The 23,476-nt window shown below is 40.3% G+C and overlaps 1 protein-coding gene across 5 annotated transcripts in view; it reads right to left on the bottom strand.

Annotated features, from left to right (window-relative positions):
* The window catches only part of NIPBL (NIPBL cohesin loading factor), a 287,142-nt gene that overhangs the window by 39,408 nt on the left and 224,258 nt on the right, over positions 1-23,476 (bottom strand). For 4 of the 5 annotated variants that reach the window (XM_034774774.1, XM_034774771.1, XM_034774775.1 and 1 more), the window contains 10 exons: positions 23,318-23,450; positions 21,455-21,598; positions 19,814-19,912; positions 13,099-13,188; positions 12,337-12,551; positions 12,123-12,225; positions 11,096-11,194; positions 10,844-10,990; positions 7,891-8,025; positions 4,909-5,007 (listed from right to left, as the gene is read on the bottom strand). In XM_034774774.1, the coding sequence (XP_034630665.1) occupies positions 4,909-5,007; positions 7,891-8,025; positions 10,844-10,990; positions 11,096-11,194; positions 12,123-12,225; positions 12,337-12,551; positions 13,099-13,188; positions 19,814-19,912; positions 21,455-21,598; positions 23,318-23,450 (1,264 nt within the window). The remainder of the gene's footprint in view (positions 1-4,908; positions 5,008-7,890; positions 8,026-10,843; positions 10,991-11,095; positions 11,195-12,122; positions 12,226-12,336; positions 12,552-13,098; positions 13,189-19,813; positions 19,913-21,454; positions 21,599-23,317; positions 23,451-23,476) is intronic. The other variant, XM_034774773.1, reaches the window with a different exon arrangement.

The raw sequence follows: 23,476 nt of genomic DNA, 5'->3' as shown, positions 1-23,476 counted from the left end.
GATCCGGGGATGTGACTGGGACATCGTTCTCAAGCACACCCTCAAAATGCCTACTTCTGGACCCTGTGGTTTTTTGCCAGGCCAAGTTGTGCAGGTGAAGGGGAGGAGTAAGGGTGGTGATGACTAAAACTCATGTCCCTATCCCTTCTCCTTGCAGACCCTTGTTGAGACTGCCAAGGCCTTGACAGCAGCCAGAACTGTTTCCTCGCTGACTGAGGTGTATGTAACTCCAGTGAACAGAGGGTGGCCCGAGTGTCCTTTAGTCCCTGCAGCCTCTGCAAAGAGTCCAATCCCATCAAATGGTAGATCATAGATCAAGAACTGCATCTCCTGCAGTCTTAAGCCAAGAAGTGTGCCTCATGACAACCGCTGAGGAAATCACCCTGACCGCCGAATCGGCATCATCCCATGCCATTTGGCGGGAACACTGAACTACTTTAGTACCTTTTTCAAGAAGGGCCCTGAATTCTTGGGCCAAGTTCTGGGGTATGGAATCCTTAACTTACAGAAGGAGTCCCATAAGTTGAAGTTATATCTCCCCAAAAGAGTCTGGGGGTTCAAAACTCTGAACTGAAGAATAAACTGAACTGGCCCTAGAATAAATGTTCCTTCCAAAAAGGTCCAGTCTCTTGACCTCCTTATTTTTGGAGGTGGAACTAGACTGTCCTTGCTTGTCTTTCTCATTGGCTGCAGAAACAACCAATGATCTTGGAGATGGGTGGGTATACAAGTATTGAAACCCCTTAGCTGGGACAAAATACTTTTTATCAGCCCTCTTGGAGGTGGGTGAGATTGAGGATGGGATTTGCCAGAGGGCTTTGGCAATCTTTAGGACCCGTTCGTGCATCGGAAGTGCGACAGGCGCGGGAGTTGATGTGGAGAGCACATTACCCAAGGTGTCTGATTGCTCCGCCATCTCTTCCATCTCTAGGCATAAATTCATTGCCACCTTTTGGAACAGGGCTTGGTGCTCCTTAAAATCATCCAGTGAGCTAGCGCAAGAGGGCCATGCCACAACCTCATCTGGAGAGGATGAGGATGACTGGACCACCGGGAGGGGCCCCAGGCATCATCCCCCATGAAGGAAGGGAGTTTTGGAGTGGGCACCTGCACTTCCACCCAGCGTCCGATTGTGCTTCGCGCACCGAGCCCGGTGTTGTCCGATGCTTGTCTGAAGCGGCAACCAATGATTGGTGTGAGGGGGGCATCAACATAACTGGCATGCCCCAGCCATTCCAATAGAGCCATTGCACTGGCCATGCTGCCAGAACGGCATCATGGAGGTGGACGCAGTCTCAGGAGCCCAGTCACAATGACGTTATCTCGGCAAGGGGCTGAACTCCCTCTCAGTGCTGGAGCAATCCTCCTCCAGTGACCATGGCAGGGCTGTCGACGCCTGAGACTGGTGGTTAACCATCGCCATGGGTTAACAGTGCCTTGAATAGGCGGATCGGTGCCAGGAATAGGGGGAGTGGCACCACGTTGGGGAATGTTCCCGAGTAGGGTGAGTGGCACCACGTTGGGGAATGTTCCCGTGGTCTAGGTGCCAGCGATTGACGTCATGGAGAGGATCAGTGAGAGGATGACCATGACCGGCACCTCCCTCTGGGCAAGTCTCAACGAGAGGGCGGAGAAAGGGAGCACAGTGCCAGCAATTTGAAGCAGCAAACTGGTGACCTGGGCTGATGCAGAGACCAGAGGCGTGGCGACTAAGAGCTCTGCCTTGGCTCTGGAGACTGGTGGTGTTCACTCGTCTTCTGGGAGGCTTTCATGGCTGACTTGCCCTCTGGGTCCATCGCAGCAGGTGGTGCTGGCTGCTCTGGGAGAGTCATTTGCTCTCTGAGCGCTGGGAGGGGATGGGAAGGTGTTGACTCTGCAATAACTCTGGGTCCCCAACCACTTCCTGGAGTCGGTGGTGGATACACTGGGGGTGGGAGTCCCCTGAGGGATGTATCCCCTATGTGGCTATGGGGTGAGTGGGTGGTCCGAACAGGGTCCTTTACTTGATGCCTGTTGGTCCTTCTTGCTCGGTGCCGGGTCCCGCTTTTTTGACTTCTTCTTGGGCACCGGTGAAGGGGAATGGTGCTGGTGAGAGCCTAGTGTCGGGGGTGCACAATGCACTGAGGCCGAAGTACTGGGAGTCGAGTCCAGCCGGGATGGCTCAGAGGCCGAGCAGAGAGCAGCCTCCATGAGGAGGGCTCTCAAATGGATGTCGCATTCTTTGTGTGTCCTGGGACGAAAGTTCTTACAGATGCGACACTTCTTTTACATGAGATTACCCCAAGCACTGCAGATAGCTGCCGTGGGGGTCACTAACTGGCATAGGCCTATTACAGTCAGTGCAGGGCTTAAAACCTGGAGACTGGGGCATGCTCTGCCTGGGGCAAAGTCCCCACTGGGACTCTAAATTATTAACTACAGTGCTGAACAACTACTTACTAACTACAGTAAACAAAACTATTTACAGCTCTAATACATGAAGCAAAGAAAGAAACTGATGACCATTTGCGAGGCAAGGGAGAGAGGCACTCCAACCAACCACCATGGGTGGTAAGAAGGAACTGAGAGGGTGTAGGGCCGACAGCGCTTAATATATCGATGCACGAGCATGGCACGCCAGAGGGTGTCACAGCCGACCCTATGCATACTTCTAAGGCAAATCTCCAACAACTGTGCATGTGGCTGCGAACACTCCTAGAATGGAATCGACATGAGCAAGCACTCAAAGAAGAAATTCCTGGTATTAATTCCTAAGTGCACGACCTTATACTTCGTACTATTATATGTCATCCCGTTTTTATTACTCTAGTTCATCCAGTTCTTCCTGAATAATATTATGTTCCTCGTCCAGAATGGCAATGCTGTGTAATCAGCGAGTCTCATTAGCACACTTCCACTTTTTTTTGGCCAAGATCACTAATAAAAACATTAAATAAGATTGGTCTCAAAATAGATCCTTGAGGAACTCGGTGAATTGCCTCTCTCCAGCCGGATTGTTGTCCCTTCAGCACAACCCATTATCATCTCTCCTTTAGCCAGTTCCTTACCCACCTTACAATTCATACACTGATTCCCATCTTCTCCATGTTAACTAATAATTTCACATCAAATACTTTACTGAAGTCCAAATAGATTAAATCTAATGCATTTCCCTTGTTTAAAAAAAATCAGTTATTTCATCAAAGATATAAGTTAGTCTAGCAAGATTTTCCTTTGATAAACCCATGTTGCATTTTATCCCATTAACCTGCATGTCTTTAATTGTTCTTTCCTTCAAAATTTGTTCTAAAGCCTTGCATAATATTAAGGTCAGACTTACGGGTCTGCAGTTACCTGGATCACTAGTTCCTCTTACTTAAATAGGTACTATGTTTCCTATTCTCCAGTCTGATGGGTTTTTTAAAACATCTTTTGCTTCTGGACTTGCAATTTCATGTGCCAGTTCTTTCAGTATTCCAGGATGGAGATTATCAGATCCTCCCAATTTGAACACATTATGCTCTTTAAGCTTTGCTTCCACCCTGGATGTGGTCATTTCCATTTTTATATGCTCGTTCCCATTCGCCATCTTGTCTTTGTCCCCATATTTTATATTATCATTCTTACTGAAGACTGAAGCAAAGTATTCATTTAGTTTTTGGGCCGTACCTAGACTATCTTTAATCTTTACCCCATCCATGCTGAATAATGGACACACTTCTTTTCTTGTTCTCTTTTTATTTATATGGCTAACGAACCATTTACTATTTGTTTTAATTTCCTTTGCAAGGTCTAACACAGTTTGACTTTTGGCAATTCTCACTTTATCCCTATACTTTCTGATTTCTGAAACATACATTTTTTTGCTGATCAATGCTTTCTTCCATTTCTTGTAGGTTCTTTGCTTACACCTAATATCTTTTTTGAGGTAGTTATTCATCCAGTTAGGTCTGCCAAGTTTTTTCACTTTACTTGGGATGCAAATTCCAGATTATTTTTGCATATTGACTCAAAGAAATTCCAAGTCTACTCCACATGTATGTCCCTAAATTCTTCAATCCAGTTTGTCTTCACTAACTAGCTCCCTTAATTTCTCAAAAATCTGCCCTTTTGATATAAGAAACCTTAGTTACTGACCTGTTTTTAATTATTTTTCCATTTAATTTAAACTGCATTGACTTGTGATCACTCAATCCAAGTTTATTTTCTATGACCAGCTTGTCTATAATGTCCTCAGTACTTACCAAAACCAAGCCTAAAATAGCATCACCTCTTGTTGGTTCAATAATTATTTTGGTTATACATACAAACTTTTCATTTGACACATGTAAAGATTCTAAGAATTTGGGTTCAATTTGTTGCTGATATAAAGTGGATACAATCAAATTGGCATTCAATAGAGCTGTATGCGCTTATGCCAGCAGGTATTCTGGCCCTATATTTTTTACTGACCTACTGAAATTAACCTTTCAGATGAATTTTATGTATCACATATGGGATACTTTCTTCAAATGAAGTAAAATTTCTTTAGTGGCCTCCAGGCAGCACTGATGGCTACACATAAGCTCTATTAGGGAATTTTATTGTATGTAATAGGAGGCCATTTGGTATAATTATAATTTTACTGCACCAGAACAAAATGTAGTACCATTTATCATCACCAATAGGCTGATGAGTATTTATATTAAAAGTTTCCTACAAGATACTTTTGTTTCTTCCCAACTGTCAGATGAATAAACCCATCACATCTTAAGGGATATAGCAAAAGAGCAGTACATATGATATTTATAAAACTGTCTGGTGATTCAATTACTTGTTTATTTTTATATATTATAAGGCGGCTCAACAATAAAAATTATTTCAAAACATGTTAAAAAACACCTAATCAAATCCCGCATGTGACTCTTAGTTCAAATTTGTAAGGCATACCACATCAGTGATGTTTAATATTTTCCTTGTCATTGCTTCTTTATCATTGTGGGGAGTTGGAGTAAACCAGAGTTTCTGGAATGTCTCATTCACCAGTTTCTAGAGGAAAAAATATATTGTCAGAGATATATAACTTTATCTTGACATAAAGGTTTCCATATTATTCCCCAATAGACTTATTGATGGTGTGTCATTTTATACAGATTTTTTGGAACTAAGCGAGGCCTTCTAGAAAGAGAAGGTTACCTGAGCAAGACCTGTATCTCTATCTTAGAAGTTTAGATTTCCGGACCAGGCCTGGGGCTTCCAAGCTGTATCTCAGGTCACCACTGCTTGGAAGGACACCTGGATAATTATTGGCCAATGGAAATCCATGCTGCAGAAAATCCACACTACAGCAACATTTGTGGAAAATGCCATTTTCACAGAGAGATTTTGTCAGACTGGGAAGAACTGTTACAAGTTTCAGCAGACCATTACTACACTTCCCTGACGATTCATTATCATCAGATATACACCGCTACCTCGACATAACGTGACCTGATCTAATATGAATTCGGATATAACGCAGTAAAGCAGTGCTTGGGAGGGCGGGGGGGGGGGGGGGGGGGGGGAAGGGGGGCTGCCCACTCCGGTGGATCAAAGCAAGTTCAATATAACGCGGTTTCACCTATAACGTGGTAAGATTTTTTTGGCTCCCGAGGACAGCATTATATCAAGGTAGAGGTGTATATCATTAGATACAGTAAAAGCTTCACTCAGCCAAACAGAACTGTTAACATCTGTATAGAAAAGAAGAGAACTGGATTCTTCTGGATTCTAAAGTTTGATTGAAGATTCCTGTCTGTATATGCTTGTGAAATTCTTACTATCCAGTGTCTATATCATAAGAGGAGTTGGTCACAACCTTTGTGTTTAAGTTGCTTACTATTGTCCTTCATAAAGGATTCTTGCATTCTTTCAATTGAAAACTCTCATACCTCCACTATTTGCAGCAGGCCATTGATACATGGCAGGGGGCAAGCACTTCAGACTAAAGAAATGTCTTTTCTTTGTCCTGTGAAATTCCATTCAGCTTTTACTGAGATATAAACTGTAAAAAAGTCATCCTCTCTCATCTGTGGCTTGCCAGCCTCAGGAAAATTTGGCCAGCATGCCAAAATAACAATTGAACACAGAAACATTCTGTGGCCAGGCTGCCACTGCCACAAAAGCAGTAACAACATACACTGTACTGGGAATACCCAGGAGCTGCAGAAGCAGCTGTAATAGGGTGGGGGGAAAAGAGAGCTAGGCTAGGTTCCTACCTTGGACCCAGCACATGTCCCCAAGTGCCCCATGCCTCTTTGGGTGCCCTGTTAGGTGGGAATCCCTCAACTCTAAGTTGGGGGCCTGGGGAGGGAGAAAAGAGAAAGCAAAGCCAGGTTCCCCCAACTCCAGTAATGTCCCCAGCAGCCCATCGGGGCACCACATGTGGCAGGATCATCCCCAACTTTTGGGAGGTGGAGAAGGAGGAGAAAGCCAGGCCAGACTCCCCCGCTATCCCAGAACATAGATCCAGCTGTTAATTCCCCCTCTTTAATTACATAATCATATATGGGTTTTTTCCCCATAGGACCCCTACTTCATTCAGTGTACAGAAAGGACAGAATTAAGGTAACACAGGCACATGTAAATCTAGCATTTCATACCTTTTCAGTGCTTGATCTGGAAACCAAAATAATGTGCTTTTAATATAGATTTTTTTAAATGCAATCATAGAAGTGTAGGACTGGAAAGGACCTCAATAAGTCATCTAGTCCAGTCCCCTGCACTCAAGGCAGGACTACATAATAACTAGACCATTCGTGACAGATGTTTGTCTAACCTGTTCTTAAAAACCTCCAGTGACGGAGATTCCACAACCTTCCTACAATTTGTTCTAGTGTGTAACTACCCTGATAGTTAGGACGTTTTTCCTAATATTCAACCTAAACCTTCCTTGCTGCAATTTAAGCCCATTGCTTCATGTCCTATCCTCAGAAGTTAACAAGAACAATTTTTCATCCTCTTTCTTGTAACAAATTTGTTTGTCCTTGAAAACTGTTATGTCCCCCCTCGGTCTTCTCTTCTCCAGATTAAACAAACCCAATTTTTTCACTCTTTCCTCATAGACATAGGTCATGTTTTTTAGACTTTTAATCATTTTTGTTGCTCTCCTCTGGACTTTCTCCAATTTGTGCACATCTTTCTTGAAATATGGCATCCAGAACGGGACACAATACTTCAGCTGAGATCTTATCAGCACAGAGTAAGGTGGAAGAATTACTTCTCGTGTCTTGCCTATAACACTCCTACTAACGCATCCCAGAATGATTGGGGGGGTTGGTTGGGTTTTTTTTGCGCAACAGTGTTACACTCTTGACTGCTATTTAGCTTGTGAACCACTATAGATGCCAGATCCTTTTCCACAGTACTCCTTCCTAAGGATCATTTCCCATTTTGTATTTGTGCAATTGACTGTTCTTTCCTAAGTGGAGTAATTTGCATTTGTCCTTACTGAATTTCATTCTGTTTACTTCAGACAATTTCTTCAAATCATTTTGAATTTTAATCCTATCCTCCAAAGCACTTGCAGCCCCTCCCAAGTTGGGAGGGTTTATTTATGTCAATAATCAGATAGACACAGAGTGGAGATAATCGATATTTTCAAGTGGAAAAGAAGAAATAAATCTAAATATTTTTATTTTATTTTTGAGCTCCGTTATTTTTTAAACAAAAATGGAGTAAACAACACGTCTGACAGGAACCTATCAATAAGATTGTGAATAAAAAAAAGACATTTATTTTAAAAAGTTAAAAACGAATAAAAATTATATATATACTAAAGAAACTCTGAAAGGCTTTTAAGGAAAAATCTAATACTTGTTATTTATTTCTCAAAATAAAAAGAAAACTAAAATAAACTGTAATTAAAAACTTAAAAGAAATATTCTACCATACCTTAATGCCCTCTTCATCATTGACTCTGCGAATCATTTTCACGCACATCTCTGTAATTTTAGGAAATGTTGGCTGTTCAATGCAGATATCTCTAAGAATCTTTATAACTCTCTTTCTGACACTGATACCAGTATCCTGATGGGAGAAAGCAAAATACTCTTGAAAAAAAAATCAGAAGTGAGAATGAATTTAAGTATTGTGTGCATTAATATCAATTAAAAGTTATCAATCTTAACTTGCAAAACATGTGAAAACAATAACTAAGAAATTCTAAATGCACCTATGTGAAAGTCAGCATTACTGTTTGGTAACACTATTTCATTCCAGGGATCCTGAAGGTCCTGGAAGTCAAGTCCTGTGAATACTGCATTATTACCCCATTCTACATTCTCTCCCTCAAGAGGTCCGTATTTGTTCTGGTATTAAGGAATGGTCTAAAATCTATGAGAGCCTAATAACTCCGCATATTAACTGGACAGAGATTAAACTTCCTTCCTTTCTAGGAGACTGGCTTGGGAAGCAACAAACTGACAATTAAAATGCAGATGTTCTGCATGAGAGCAAGAAAATGGGTGAGGTAATATCTTTTATTGGACCAAGTTCTGTTGGTGAATGAGAGACGCTTTTGAGCCATACAGAGCTCTTTCTTCAGGTCCAAGCGTCACAGCTAAATACAACATGGAACAGATTGTTTTAGTATAAGTAGTGAGCACATATTCTAAGAGACTATTCAAGGTAGCATTGACCTGTTAACACCTCCGCAGTCATAGGACAGAATGGGGTGTTAGTAGGTTACAGATTGTTGTAATAAGCCATAAATCCAGTGAGTCTGTTCAGTCCATGATTTTTAGTGTCTAGCAGAGTTATGAAGTTAAACTCCCTGGCTCATCTTTTGAAAGCATTCTACAGGTTTCCTTTGAGGTTGAGGACTGACAAGTCAGACAGAGAGTGATCCCTTTGTGAAAAGTGTTCATTCACAGGTGATGGGTGTTTTTGTATTTTATCATTTTCCTGTGAGAGTTCATTTAATAGCATAGTGATTGTCTGGTTTCGCTCACATAGTTGTTATTGGGGAAATTTAGTACACTGGACGAGGTATACCACATGTTATGATAGGCATGTATTTAGGAGTACAACTACTAGGCCACTGGGCTATTTCACTGTAAATTACATTTTCGATTATTGCCTGGATACATTATAATACACGTTTAATGTCAAATTATAGCAATAAATGATGCCAATCACTAAATCCTCATCTGACAGTTTCATATTTTAAATTATCAGGTTTGTACTCTTCTGTCCCAAGTGGGCTACAGCAGGCTCTCTTTTTTGTTAGCCCTCATATATAACATGCACATGAGGCAATCTAATGGTGATCGTGAGATGATGAGGGCTTCTATATGTAGATCACTCCAAGTTCTAAATCTCTATGTTATCAGATTCAAACTGCAACTCTCCCAATGTTTAGAAGAGAAATCAGCTTGTGCTCTAGCTTGCTGAAACTCTCAGATAAGATAAAGATATTATTGATTGGAAATAAATGCAGAAATATATCTGACTCTAACTGAGGGAGTTTTCCCATCTTTTGTTACTCAGGTTTGCAATTTGGAGAATCTTAGTGGATTCTTCCATCCTTCTTAATATCCAAAGAGCAGAAATAGCAAGAGTACTTTCCCTCCCTCCAAATCTGCACTCATTCAGAAGGTGGCAACTATTTTTTGTCCAGCTGTGGACAAAGCCAGTGTTACTCGTCTTTTTGTGACCTTGAGATTGATTTTCTGCAATATGCTCCAACATAAATTGGATTATACCTGAAGATCATTCAAAACTTCAGCTATCGCGGTGTAACATAATGGTGTTTTTCATAGGTAGCATATTGCACTTGAACTCCAGAGACTGCACTAGCTTCCAACAAATTCATGTTTAGGTGTATTTAACAAAAAAAATTGCAGTGGTTAGGCTCCTGGTGTGTTAAGACCACTGCCTATCATGCTGACCAATTCTGTCTCATTGTTTCCTTATACTCCCCAATTAGTCTGTCTGAATCCATCTATTGTCTCTTTCCTTGTACTTAGATTGCATGTCTTTGGGGGTAAAGATTATTTTTTCTGTTCAGTGTTTATACAGTGCTTGGCACAATGGGATCATGGTCCATAAGTAGGACTCCTACGCACTACAGTGATACCAATAACAGCCACCTTTAATATTTGGGTCCTGTATGTCTTAGAGATCCTCTCTTCTCCTGTTTTACCCTTATGGTTCAGACCAGTCCCCACAATGTTCTGAGAGCAGAGCTCTCTTACTATCAGACTATTGGCTCTGGAACTTAATCTTTTACATCACTCTTGGTTTAACAGACATAAAAATGATAGATCTTAGATGTACTTCCCAGCTTATCTATTTTCTCAGGCTTAATCTACAGAGATGGAAATATAGGAATGAGAAGTTTAGGTTTTTAGATTTAAAATGTTACAAGTTCTTTAAACAATGACACAGAGTCACACTGAATATTTCTATATGTATTTACAAGTGTTTGATACATACATGCTCCTAAAGCCTTCCACATGCATGTTTTAATCAAAATAAATAACTTGACATGCAAAATACTAATTCTTTCTCACTGTTAATTTAACATGTTCATGTGATCTATCTGAATATCAAACAAATATACAAAATAATCACTCTTTGGCATCAGAAAATATTTTTACACTGCCAAAAATTAGAATAGAAAAATGTATAGATTTAGGTTCTGACCCACCAGTTCCTCATCAAAAGCAATTGTTTCAATTCACAAGGTTAGTCTGGTGGGCAGAATTTTTAGTTTTGATTCCCCAAAAAATCTATACAAGTTCATTTACTCTAGGAACTGGGATACTATTCAATATAATTAAGAATATAAGCCCAGTTAAAAATGTGTTTACAAACATCAAAGTGATTTCAAAAGTGACCATACCAGTATTCGCTCAATGAGCATGTCATAATACTGCTCAGCAAGCTGAGGTCGACAGAGCACAAACCGACCAAGCAACTCCACAGCTGCTTCTCGTACACTAGTGGAGTTATCCATTAACCGTCCGTGAACACCTCGTTGCATATCCAACTAAAAAAATAAAGGGAAACACGAATGCAAAGTATGGAAAAACAGAATTTCTTTTAAATGTGAATAGAAGAATGTATGTACATTACAGATAGTTTCCTTTTTTACCCTGGCTAGAATGCTGGGGTCTACAGCAACAACCTCAGACAAACACTTCATGGCTTTTGTTCGAACTGCAATCGCATTTTCACCAAGCACACGCAGAATCTAATAAGAAAACAAAAGTGACATTTTAATCGCTTTTGGAAAGTAGCAAGCAGTGTTCAATGCAAGCAAAAATACAATGGAATAACATGCAAAAGTCAAACTAAAATGAGAAAAATCAACTACCAAAAAAATCGAACAAACTTTTAAAAAGTGAGGGGATACATGTGAGTGATGACTTTCCTGCACTGATATTGGAGCCTGGATCCTCCCTCACTATGATAAGCCATAACCCAAATGTTGATCCATAGGGTCCATCCGTTTATTTTAGCTCTCTTTTTCCTATCCACATGTCACTTTATTATCCTCCAAACAAGATTTGTGCACCCCAACTTTGAGACATCTCTGTTAAGTGTATCAAAGAAAGTAATGTGACCCAAAGCATTACCTGGAGCTCAAATGTATCACCATGTCAACATGTTAGTGCTCCTCTCCCAGTCAGAAAGAAGGAACACTAAGGTCACTTGGTCAAACCATGACCATCAGCATGACAGCACCATTCATTGCAGGCAAATGATTGAGCTGGTTTGCATGTCCAATTTAAAATTTATACAGTTATATGAATGATCTATGAAGACATGTTTTATGAGGTCATATTCCCAATCAGGCATGCATTTTAGATAGAAAAAATCTGTGAAAAGGTTTCAACATTTTGTAGTTATCTTTTTATTGTGCCCATCTAGTTGATGGATCTCTATATATGCACAAATAAAACAATATAGGTACAGTATGGTATGTGTAATATACATGCAGGAAAAAAGAAAAATAAGCACATATGCTATCAATACATAACATGAAAACATGTGGTGTTATCATGACCTATTAAATACCTGTGCTCAACAATGAACAGACATTGCACACTACCCCATAAGTGTTTGGAACCAGGAAACCAACTGTATTTCACAGCATTAAGACTTCTGGCACAGTTTACCTGTGTCAAATAAATATCGAAGCTCTGGGCAAACGGCCTCATAGAGGCCAAGTAGCGAACAATCAAGCAAGCATCTTCATAGTCCACAGTATCAGAATTCATCCTGCAACAAAATTAACACAATACTTGATAGTTATTTATTAAAAAACAAAGAAAAATGCTTACAAGTCAAATGAGCAGGTAACAAACTAAACCCACAATAACTGAAACTTACTTCAATGTACTGAACTGAGAGGGTGCAGTTTTAATGATACTGCGAAGAAATTTTTTGCGACCTTCCGCTCTGTGCATGATTTGTCCTGTTGTCTCAATTTCTTTTGCATGGTGAGTTCCTTCAGATGAATCCTCATCCTTCTGAGATTTCATTGCTTTCTCTGTCTCCATAGTTGTGTCACGGAACCATTGAGCTATATAAAATTTCCGAGAAAACTGGAGAAATGCAACAAGATGGCAGAAAAAACAAAGAGTGATTATTAATAGTTCCTTTTCAAGTTGTGAAGAAATTAAATTGGGTCCAGACAGGTATTAGCCCCAGTTCAATGCTATTCAACATTTTTGTTTGAGATTTGAAAGGCAGAGTGGAGAATATGTTAGTCTAATACAAACAATACCACTGACAAGAACCAAAGGATTATAGTAGATAAATAGTATATATGGATGTCTACAGTGTCAAGTATGGCACTTATGAAAGAGTCAGTCTGAACGCATCAAATACCAAGTAAACAATGTGCTCCGAAGAGAATTTAAGCATTGGCAGGCAAGGACCATTATAAACATTATGACTGACATTCAATAGAATGGGTCTACTAAGATTTCAATTACTTTAGAGAGATGAATGCTATGAACAGTTTTGGGATTAGAACGAGGGTGTAACCAAGGCACAAGTATGTCTGCCCCAGAGCCTTGGGGAATAAACCATGCCTTTGATAAAGTTATATTTATATAGACCTAATACATCCAGAAAATTGAAATTTACCAGTAATGAGGCATCAGTCTCTGTGTTTTCATCCAAATAATCTAGCAATGCCTTTTGTAGCTGCTGGATTTCATCTTCTCCTCCTGAAACCTGTAATATGTAGCAAGATACATTCATAAGATATAATATCTCACAGTTGCAAACATGATCAAGAAATCATTATATACACAGGCATATAAATTAATGTAATGTAAAAGCACACAATTAATTATGTTGACAATAATTCCAAACTATTTAGATAATTTTTATAAATAAATTATCAATAAAACTGCAACATGCAAACCAGATTATACATGAGGGACATTGTCCGGCTATGCCGGAAGGACGGGAGACATTGGATGCAGTTTAATTAGGCCACAGCTATTCTTAAATGTCAGAATACCTGGCAGATAAAAGTGTACAGTGTAGGTAATTCCATAATCATTTACATATATCTGGAAGTGGGGACTGTTGTCAACCCTAACCCTTTACCTATCCTAGTCCTCAGCCAACCTGATGCTGGGACCTCACCCCCCATCTCCCTCAAACAAGAGTTATGGGGGACTATAAAGGAGGAGAAGTTGGCTCCCTGCCATACTAATCATAGGAGCACTGAACTCCCTCCACTCCCCGTTTGCACTTCTTTAAAGAATATCTCCTTTAAATCCTTCACCAAACCATTTTATCTGATCACCATATCCCTTCTCTACAGAGTACCTACACTGGACATCCACCCCATGCTTACATAATGAGTTGCAACATCAAAGCCTAACCTCCGTTTCATGTCCACCACCACAAAGCCCCAATACGCTGTGAAGAAGGCAAGAAACCCTTACCTTGCCTTAGTCAATCTGGCAGAGAGCGGAAAAAATTCCTTCCCAGCCTCCTCCCCCCGGCCTCAAAACAAATGAGTAGCACAATGCCCGCAGCGGATTATGACAAAACCTGGTATTTAACCTATTTCCATGGGTGAGAGGGTAGGGGCTGTTCCACCTGGTCCAGGTAAAAGAGGGTTTTTCCTGTACCAGTGTGGACCTAAATAGTCTCCCTTCTCTTCCGATCATTGGTCTGAAGTTGCTGCAGAAAATCACTTCACACACCTTTTCCAGACAATGGCCACTATCGCTTAACAGAAACAACTGTAGAGCAGAATGTGATGGACAAAAATAAACTGCCTTCCAAAAATCTTACTGTGTTAATATTCAGTCTGTGATGTTGTTATGGTCCCTGTTATTGGGAAAAAATGCCAAAGGATTTAAATCCCACAAAACAGTCTGACACAGACAAATCGAGAAACATTGTCTGTTGTGCTACAATATTAGACACTGGAACGGCAGGTTGCTTAGGTCACTAGGGCAAAAAGGCAGGAAAAAGAAGGGAGAAGTTGAGAGAAATAGTCTCATTAATTTTGACAAAGCAAGGTTATCTGTTAGTAACTGTTGTCCAAGGATGTAACATCTACACAAGCACCACTGATTTCATGTGCTCAGATATATCTAAAAAAAGCAGAGCTCATTGGGGCTGCACAAGTGTCCTTTCAATGATCTGAACATTGGCAGTGAAGTTATAAAAGGAACTAAGAGGATACTCTGAAGAGTGGAGAGTTGGATAGGAAAGTGACTCTGCATAGGCATTTATAATAAAAGTACTGTTACTGTAAGAAACCTTTTTTCACCTTTTAGAACTATTTCTGTAGAGCCCCATTCTTAGAAGCTTAGCAAGATTTCAATTTAATTAATATTAGTCAACAAGATTTAGATTGAAAGCTCTTTGTGGCAAGACTCTTGTTTTTTTATTTGTTCTGTGAAATGCCTAATAAAATTTGAGTGCTTAAAAGAATGAAAAAAACAAAGCACTAACTGCCCAAGAGGACAGTTGAAGAGATTGCAGAACTACTTGCCCAAAATGAGCATCAAATTGAAATGCTAAACCAAGAGAGCAGTGCTTTGTAAAAATAGGAATGAGCTCCAGGAGGCAAATGTACAAGTGATTGGGATAAGAATGCCATTTGCAAAATGGAGATAATATTACATAAATTCTTTGTAAAGTGCTTTAAGATCTATGGATGAAAAGCATTACATAACAGCCAGAGTGTGGCCTGCAATTTATCAGGTACACTGCTAATTTATAACAGCTTTAAATGTAAATCTAATCTATTTAGAATGTCAGAACAGAATCTATTCTCTACTAAATCTAATTCTAAAAGCTATAAATAACTACCTCTATTACTTTCTAAAGAGTTCTGTCTTAAGTAATAATGCAACACTATATGTAACATTGATATGTAGAGGAGTTTCCCTCATAGCATGTGTGTTTTAGAGGGGAAATGCAATATCAATGGTCTGATTCAAGTCAGTCAAACTAGCTTTGATAAAAATTTTGGATAAGGACATAAAAATAACTTTTTCTTGTGAAATATTAAAAAATGAAGATTGCTGTCCTTGCCGATGTTATCGCAGCCAAGAGAGGCAGTTTTCAGAAATAAATGAGAGATGTAACACTCTCTCAAGGGTTCACAATGTGTCTACATAAGGAGAGATTATTTACCTTGTACAGTAAATGGAGTTCTTCGAGGTGTCTCCCCCTATGGGTGCTCCACTTCAGGATGCACGTACGCCCATGCACTCTTGATCTGAGATTTTCATCAGCAGTGTCCACAGGTCCACATCTGTGCCACAGATATCCTCATGCTTCAGTGTGAGGTTATGTGGGGGCTGTGGACCTGCCACTGCTCCAGTTTCTTCTCAACCATGAAAGTCTAGTGAGAAGACTCCAAGGCAGAGGGGAAGGAGGTCAGATAATGGAATACCCAGAGGGGGACACATCTTGAAGAACTCCTGTTCCTGCAGAAGGTTAAGTAACTTCTCCATCTTTTCAAGGAGCGTCCCCCTGGGTGCTCTGCTTAAGGAGATACTCAAGCAGGACCTCAATTACAGAGGAGGATGCCGAGGAGGCATATTCAGTATGGACCATAGAACAGTGTTACTGAAAGCTACGTCAGCTCTGGAAGCAGGCACCAGAGTGTACTGGTCAGGAAACACATGCATCAAAGACCAGACAGCACTAGCTCAAGCCTGTCAATGCAGGCTGGAAGGCTCACTCTTGTGGGCTGCCCTGTAAGGGTATCTGTACACAGCCTGCAGCAGTGAGCCTCCCAGCCTGTGTTGACAAACTTGGACTAGTGCTCTAAAATAGCTGTGTAGAGAGCACTTTAAAGTCGTGGCGTGGGCTAAAACTCAGACTCTGAAGCTAAGGGGAGGGCCACAGTAAGATGCATCCTGCAACCCATTTGGACAGTCTTTGGGTGGAGTCCTTTAATACATTCCACAACAGAGATGAAAAATCTATGGGAAGCCCTGAAGGGCTTAGTCCTGTTGAGGTAAAAGGCGAGAACCTTTCTTACGCCCAACACGTATAGGCTCAGTTTTTTTTCCCAAGGAGTGAGCCTTGGGGTAAAACACTGGTACGTGAATCTCCTCATTAATATGGAACTCTGAAGAAACTTTTGGTGGGAAGTGAGGGGTGGATGTAGTATTACCTTGTTGCAATAGATCAATGCATACAATGGGTCAACCAGCAGGGCTCCCTAGTTCCCCATCTCTCTTGGTCAAGGTCACGGCTATGAAGAGTAGGAGGAATGAAGTCATGAGGGGAAAATGAAGGAGGGAACAGCTTCCCATAGGCTTCTTTAGTGCATGAAGGACTAAACTGAGCTCCCATTGTGGAGTGGGTTCTTTGACAGGAGGAAAAAGGTTGAATAGACCCTTAATAAATCTTGTAGTGGTCAGGTGTGCAAAGACTGAACACCCCTCAATAGGGGTTGAAAAGCTGAGAGGGTAGCCACATAAGCTGAGCATTAATCCTAAATTTAGTAGCTAATGAAGAATGTACATCAGATGAGACTTGAGAGGAGGTATAGATTGGTGACTGCACCAAAACTGAAAACTTTTCCACTTCTATAGGAAGGTTTTCTTTATTGTAGGTTTTCCGCTATTGGGCAGTACTGTTTGTACCTCTGGAAAGCAATCTTATTCTATAGCAGAGAGCCATATAGCAGCTACATGCCTTGAGGTGAAGTACAAAGACGTTCCAGTGGGTTATGTATCCCGAATCTAAGGTGAGGAGATTCACTGTCAAGAAAAATTCAAGAGGCAGTTGCTGAGACAGGTGAACTAGCTCTCTGACCCATACCTGTCTCGGCCATGATGCTGCTATGAAGATGGCTACTAATTTCTTCCTGTTTCAATTTATTCAAGACTTTGAGTAATAATGGCGTAAGCACATAGCAACCTGAACTGCCAAGGAATGACATGGGCATCTCCCATTGAGTTGTGGCTGTGCCTTCCCCTCAAACAAAATCGTCTGCACTTTGCATTGGATGGTGTCACAAAGAGATCTATTTCTGGATGACCCCACATAAGACGCAACCTTTGGAACCTGCATTGTTCAGTTCCCACACATGCTTGATGGAGTACGCAACTGTGTTCTGTAGCCCTGGAAGATAAACCGCTGAGATCTGTATGTAGTGTGATACTTACCAGTTGCACAGTTTTACTGACTTGGCACATAAGAAGTAGGGTCCTGCTCCTCTTTGCCAATTGATATAATAAACAGATACTGTGTTGTCCAGCATTATTCTGATTGGGTTGCCTGTAATGTAGGGGAAGTAAGTTCTAGCAAGAGTAACGAACCTCTCTGAATTCGAATATGTTGATGTGGAGGTTTGCCTCTCATGGGATCCATTTGCTTTGAGTCCTAAAACAGTGCACCTCAGCCTAGCAGGGAGGTTTCTATGATGATGATCCTTGTGGGAGGAGCCTGTGAGACTGGCACTCCCACACACATGTTTTTACGGATTTTTCCATCAATTTAGAGAATTAAGGACCCTATGAGGTATGGACACCCACTTGGATAGATTGTGCTTGGGGGTATAAGCGGTTCTCAGCCAAGCTTGAACCTGGGAGTATAATCTTGCTAAGGGTGTCAAAAATGTACAATTTGGCATGTGGCCCAGGAGTTGCAGGAAAGCCCTGGCTGTGATTTGTGGGAGCAAAACAGCGATAAAATGGGATGAGATGGTGGGAGAATGCAAAATATCCTCATCTGGAGAGGAGGAAGATTTATGGGAAAGTGGTATTTATTCGTCCACAGCTGGCTCTGGCTCCTCTGTAAGATCCACCTGTGGAGCAGGACCAGAGGATGCTTTGGTATCGGAGGGGGTGGTACCTGTGTAAGGATGTGATGTCTCCTGAGAACCAGACTGAGAGGGTGACTTTCTCCTTCTCTTATCCCATTTTCTGGATTATTTTAAAGGGTCCTCAGGAACTTTGCTTACCGTCGAGCTCTCTGAGCAACCAAATCCAATGAGCAAGGGGTGACTTGGACCCACGCATCCAGCAGAAGGCTCCATCAACAGAAGCTTTAGTCTGTCTTGCCTCACTTTTTTAGATTTGCCTTTAAATCCTGAACAGACCTTACAATTGGAGGTGATGAGACTCTCTCTCAGGCAGTGGACACAGATTGAATGCCCATTACTGTGGGGAAAAAGACTTGTGGCAGTTCTGGCAGGGTATGAAGCCCAGGGTCTTGGGGATAACCCATTACACAAGGCCCGAGGTCAAGACCCGAGAGAAAAAAACAAAGGCCCAGATCAAGCAAATGTAAGAGGGGAAGGAGGAAACTCCCTAAGTTTTGTGCCCTCCTAAGCACAAAACTATGCTAAATTAATGAAAAAATGGAAAAAATATAAAAAGAAAAGAATTACTAAGAAAAAAAAGATAAAAAAATAAACTGCCAGAAGATACAAACAGCAAGCTGCGTCGTTAGCTATAGCAGACACTGCAATGCTACATCTCAAGTCGCAGACAGCTGAGAAGGAACTGGAGCAGCAGAGAGTCTGCGTCCCCTTCTCCTCCTCCACATACACACTCACACCAGAGCATGAGGACATCTACGACTCAGGCCCACACCTTTAGACACTGCTGATGAAAATATCTTATCAAGAGTGGACAGGCATGCATATATTCTGAAGTGGAATACCAATAGGGACAGCACTCGAAGAACTGAGTAGGTACTCAACTTAAGTTTCACGGTATACACTTAACGAGATCCTTTCAAATAATTTTTTGTTCTTAGAATGACCAAAGCCTGATGAACCTCAAAATGGTATGGAGGTTATGTCAAAATAGATGCCTGATGGACCTTGAGGTCTAGACCTTTTCAAATAAATAAATACATATATACATACATCCAAAAAATTGTGGAACTCATACAGATGTGGGTGACAGCCTTATTCAATATTCTTATTCTACTTAAAGAAGTAGTTTCCATTTCCAAGAATAACATTTTTTTGCTTTAAGTTTCCTGGCTGTAAGGAATTTCCCTTCTTAAGCACTCAATGTAGTTTACTAGGGTGCAACAATGCTATCTGCCATGTGAAAAGATTGGATCTGGATTCAGAACCCAGTGATGAAGCCAAGATAGAAGCCCAAACACCAGGAGTAGGAGGAAAAGTAGCTCCAATTACAAGCCCACGAGATCTGAGTAACAAGGATGTTGAGTCCAAATAAGAGCTGCTAGAGTTACGCACACGATCTAGTCCCTAAGGAAATTCCTTGATAATGTCTGGAAGCAGAGGCAGGAAGGAATAAATATACAGTTTTGCCCCAGTTCAATAACAGAGAATCTAGCAGAGAACCCAAATCTGCTCTTGAGCAGGAAAGTGGTCACTTCACACCGTTTCTTGTAGCAAAGAGGTCTCCATCTTGTGAGAAGAGACTGAACCACCCATGTTGCTCTTGATGCCTGCAATATACCAGCATATCATTCTTTTTTCCTGCAAGATAAAGAGCAGTGTAGTGATTCTGGAGAAATACAACATTTCCAGAGAATTATCACTTGGCATAAATGTCTTAAGTAAGATGACCCTTGTTTACATAGTACACAGCTGTGGTATTGTCCATAATATGCTTTCTTGAAGAAATGCTTTTAGAGCCCAACATATTGCCCAGTGCAGTTTCATTTCCCATGAATTCCAATGACCAGACAGAGGTGCACTAAGAGGAAAGAGAGGAGCACTGTGCCAAAGCGCAGATATCTACCTCTACCACTTCCTATGGAGATTGGGGAACTGAAAGAGACCCCTTTTAGAACATTCTTCTGTACTACCCAGTGCAGCATCCTTAGAATCTTTGCAGGTATTGAGACAAGTTAACAAGTTCATCCTTCCTGGAAGAATAATTTGAGCTGAACCAGTGATGTAAAAGTATGATTTGATGTTTTGCACAGGGTGTGACGTAAGCTGACAGTCATGAAACCCATAAGTCTCAAAACAGACTGAACACACTTTGTCATTTAGTTGATAAATATTCTGAATCTCCATAAGTTTCTCCTCTGGTAGAAATACAGCTGCCACAGAAGAATCTGAAGTGGTTCCTATGAAAGTCATTCTCTGGTGGAGTTACAGCTAATTTCAGACTACTAATCCTTAAGATTGGGAGTGAAACTGGGATCAAATAAATTTGAAATGACCACTGAACTCCAGTTCTGACCATGCCTGACCCAGCCAGTGACCAGGAAAAAACAGACATAAATCCTTAGGCATTTTAAATAGACAGCCTAAAACTAGGTATTGTGGAACACTCATGGCATAGTGGAGAGCCAAAAAAGGAACACCTTGTACTGAAAACTGTTGCCTCCCTCACAGAAATGGAAGTAATTCTGATGAGTAGCACTGACAGAACCTTGGGAGTACAGGTCCTCTAAACAGAGCTCCAAACCAGTCCTGATGGCACAAATAAGTGTGACTGATGCCAGATTCATCATTTGGAAATTGAACCCACAGCTATACTACTTTAGTTTTATCAAATGCGTATGAAAGTAGCTCTAACTAAACAAACAGATTTGCTTCTTTTGTGTGTTCAGACACATCTGCTGACTAATGGCTAAAATGATTTTTACTCCTCTTTAGAGAGAGCAGTGAGTTGGATTCTATTCCTTCATGTGCATCATCACCACACAGTGGAACAGAACTGTTCAGTAGTTTTAACCCAGTGAAGATAAGGGGTTGGCACAATAGCAACTGAGGCCCTAATATGACCTGCAGAATCCTTACTATTGAAAATCATGTGTGAGGTTGAAAAAATCCAGTCTTGATTCTCAAAATCCAGGATATGTTTATAGGGCTGGTAGCTAGAAAACACATTTTTATTTATAATCTGAGTACATCTGATGAACTCTTAAAGAGTTAATAAAGATGGACTCCCCAAATGGCACTTTTACATAATGACTTTTCAGAGCAGAATAGCACTTCAGACATTTTTAATGTCTCCATCTGTATTGTTATCTAGGCACCAAATCATATGGATCTTATATATACCTGTTTTAATATTCGAGCTATGGATCCTTGATCCATTTTGCTAGTGACCGCATCTTTCCTCAATCTTGCAGCTACAGTTCCAAGATAATCAAGTGATGCCACTCTCAAAGCCATCTCTGTAGACTTGTTACTGAATTGATGAACCTAACAAAAGCAGGATAAAATGTTATCTACTCATTACTGTACCTGCAGTGTTTTTCATAATATACTATTTGATCTTACTCAGAAATTCATCAACTAATAAACGGAATAAATTACATAATTTACAATGGCCACATATTTGTTTGAAGTGTTGCTGTAGATGTGTTAGTCCCAGGATAAGAGAGAGACAAGATAGTTGAGGTAATATATTTTATTGGACCAACATCTGTTGATGGAAGATAAACGCTTTGAAGCTTCACAGGGCTCTTCTTTGGGAAAGAAAATCAGTGTGTCTGAGCTAAATACAAGTTGGGACAGATTATTAAGCATAAGGGGTTAACACATGTTGTGGCAGACAATTTAAAATGAAGTGGGCAATTGAGGATTAGCAAGCAGTTACAAATTCTTGTAAAGAGCCATAGACCCAGTGTCTCGGCTGAGTTCATGCTTTTAAGTATCTAGCAGAGTTATGAATTTAAGTTACTAAAGATATAATAATAAATGATATTACCTCACTACCTTGTCTAATAACCACATATATAATATTTTAACATTAATATCAAATTCATTTCCGTCACCTAAGATTTTTTTTTTTTAAATGGTCCTTCTAATCAAACTAACTAGAGAGGATGCATCTTGTACAGTGAATTTGATTAGAAGGACCATTTAAAAACAAAAACAAAAAAATCTCAGGAGTTTTTTTTGCAGGGAGGGGCCCAGTGGTGAAGGAAATGAATTTTTTATATTATATATATATATATATATATATGAATGAAATGTGTGCGTGTTAATATCATACTTATGTAATCTACCTGCCATATGTACACCAGTGAACTGCAAGCTACTATCTAGCTGGCTTAATCACGGCCATGATTATAAATTGTTTGTGCTATTGCCCAGAAACAGGCCAGTACTACTTATCATAGTGACTTATGAATTTCAGACATTCTACATCAGTTAAAATGTTTAATTTATTTGAATCATAGCATTCTCTATGTTAATGTGCTATACTAGCAAGATGACTAAACTACTGAATAATATTTTTGTGCTATATGAGCAGCCTAGAGAAGCTATCATATATGAATATCTGCAGATGTTGGTGGGTTTTACCCAATATGAGTCTAGGCAGCTATTGGGTGCTATGGACTGGAATTTAATGTGAAAAATATCCCCCATAGAAGGATACAAGTGACCATCACTGAGCAACATAGTCCATGGTGTCACTTTCTTTCAAATTACCTCTCAAATACAATAATTTTCCAAACTAAACTTCACTATCTGTATACTATTCAGTATATTATATAATATACTGATATACATCAGCAGAAAGTTCTTAAATGAAGCATGAACATTATATATTACAAACATTTAAATATTAATAAAAGATTATGTCAAAATAAACAAGTTTTCATTATGATGAAAAGGAATCATCATCATGGCAAATCCCAAAGGGACATAGCTGGCTTGTAGACTGAGCAGCGCCCATATCAATATCAATCTCCAGCGAGATCCTTCCGCTGTCTGGCTGGCTGATCAGTCTCTGTCCATCATTGCCACTCTTATTATGGCAAAGCCAGAAAACTCATGTGGCATTAGATCTGATCATTCTACTATCACCAGATCTTTACCTTGGAACAGCTTTTTGAGAAGATGGTTACATTTAATAAGAATGTGCAGCACTTTATATCACTATGATAAACTGGAAATACTGTGGTCTCTTACCAACAACCTTCCTAATAAGCTAAGTAACAGCTCAGCAGCAGGCCATTCTGGCTTGTTGACCGTGGAAAGAAGATCTTGAACAAAGTTCTCAAACAGTGGCCTATAATCCTCTTCTCCTTGTTTACTACCACATCTGTTTAAAGGAAAACAATGAAAATG

Source organism: Trachemys scripta, chromosome 6 (genome assembly GCF_013100865.1).
Source record: "Trachemys scripta elegans isolate TJP31775 chromosome 6, CAS_Tse_1.0, whole genome shotgun sequence".
Classification (NCBI taxonomy): domain Eukaryota; kingdom Metazoa; phylum Chordata; order Testudines; family Emydidae; genus Trachemys; species Trachemys scripta.
The sequence above is the reverse complement of the archived record's forward strand: the minus strand, read 5'-3'. Positions and strand labels throughout refer to the sequence as shown.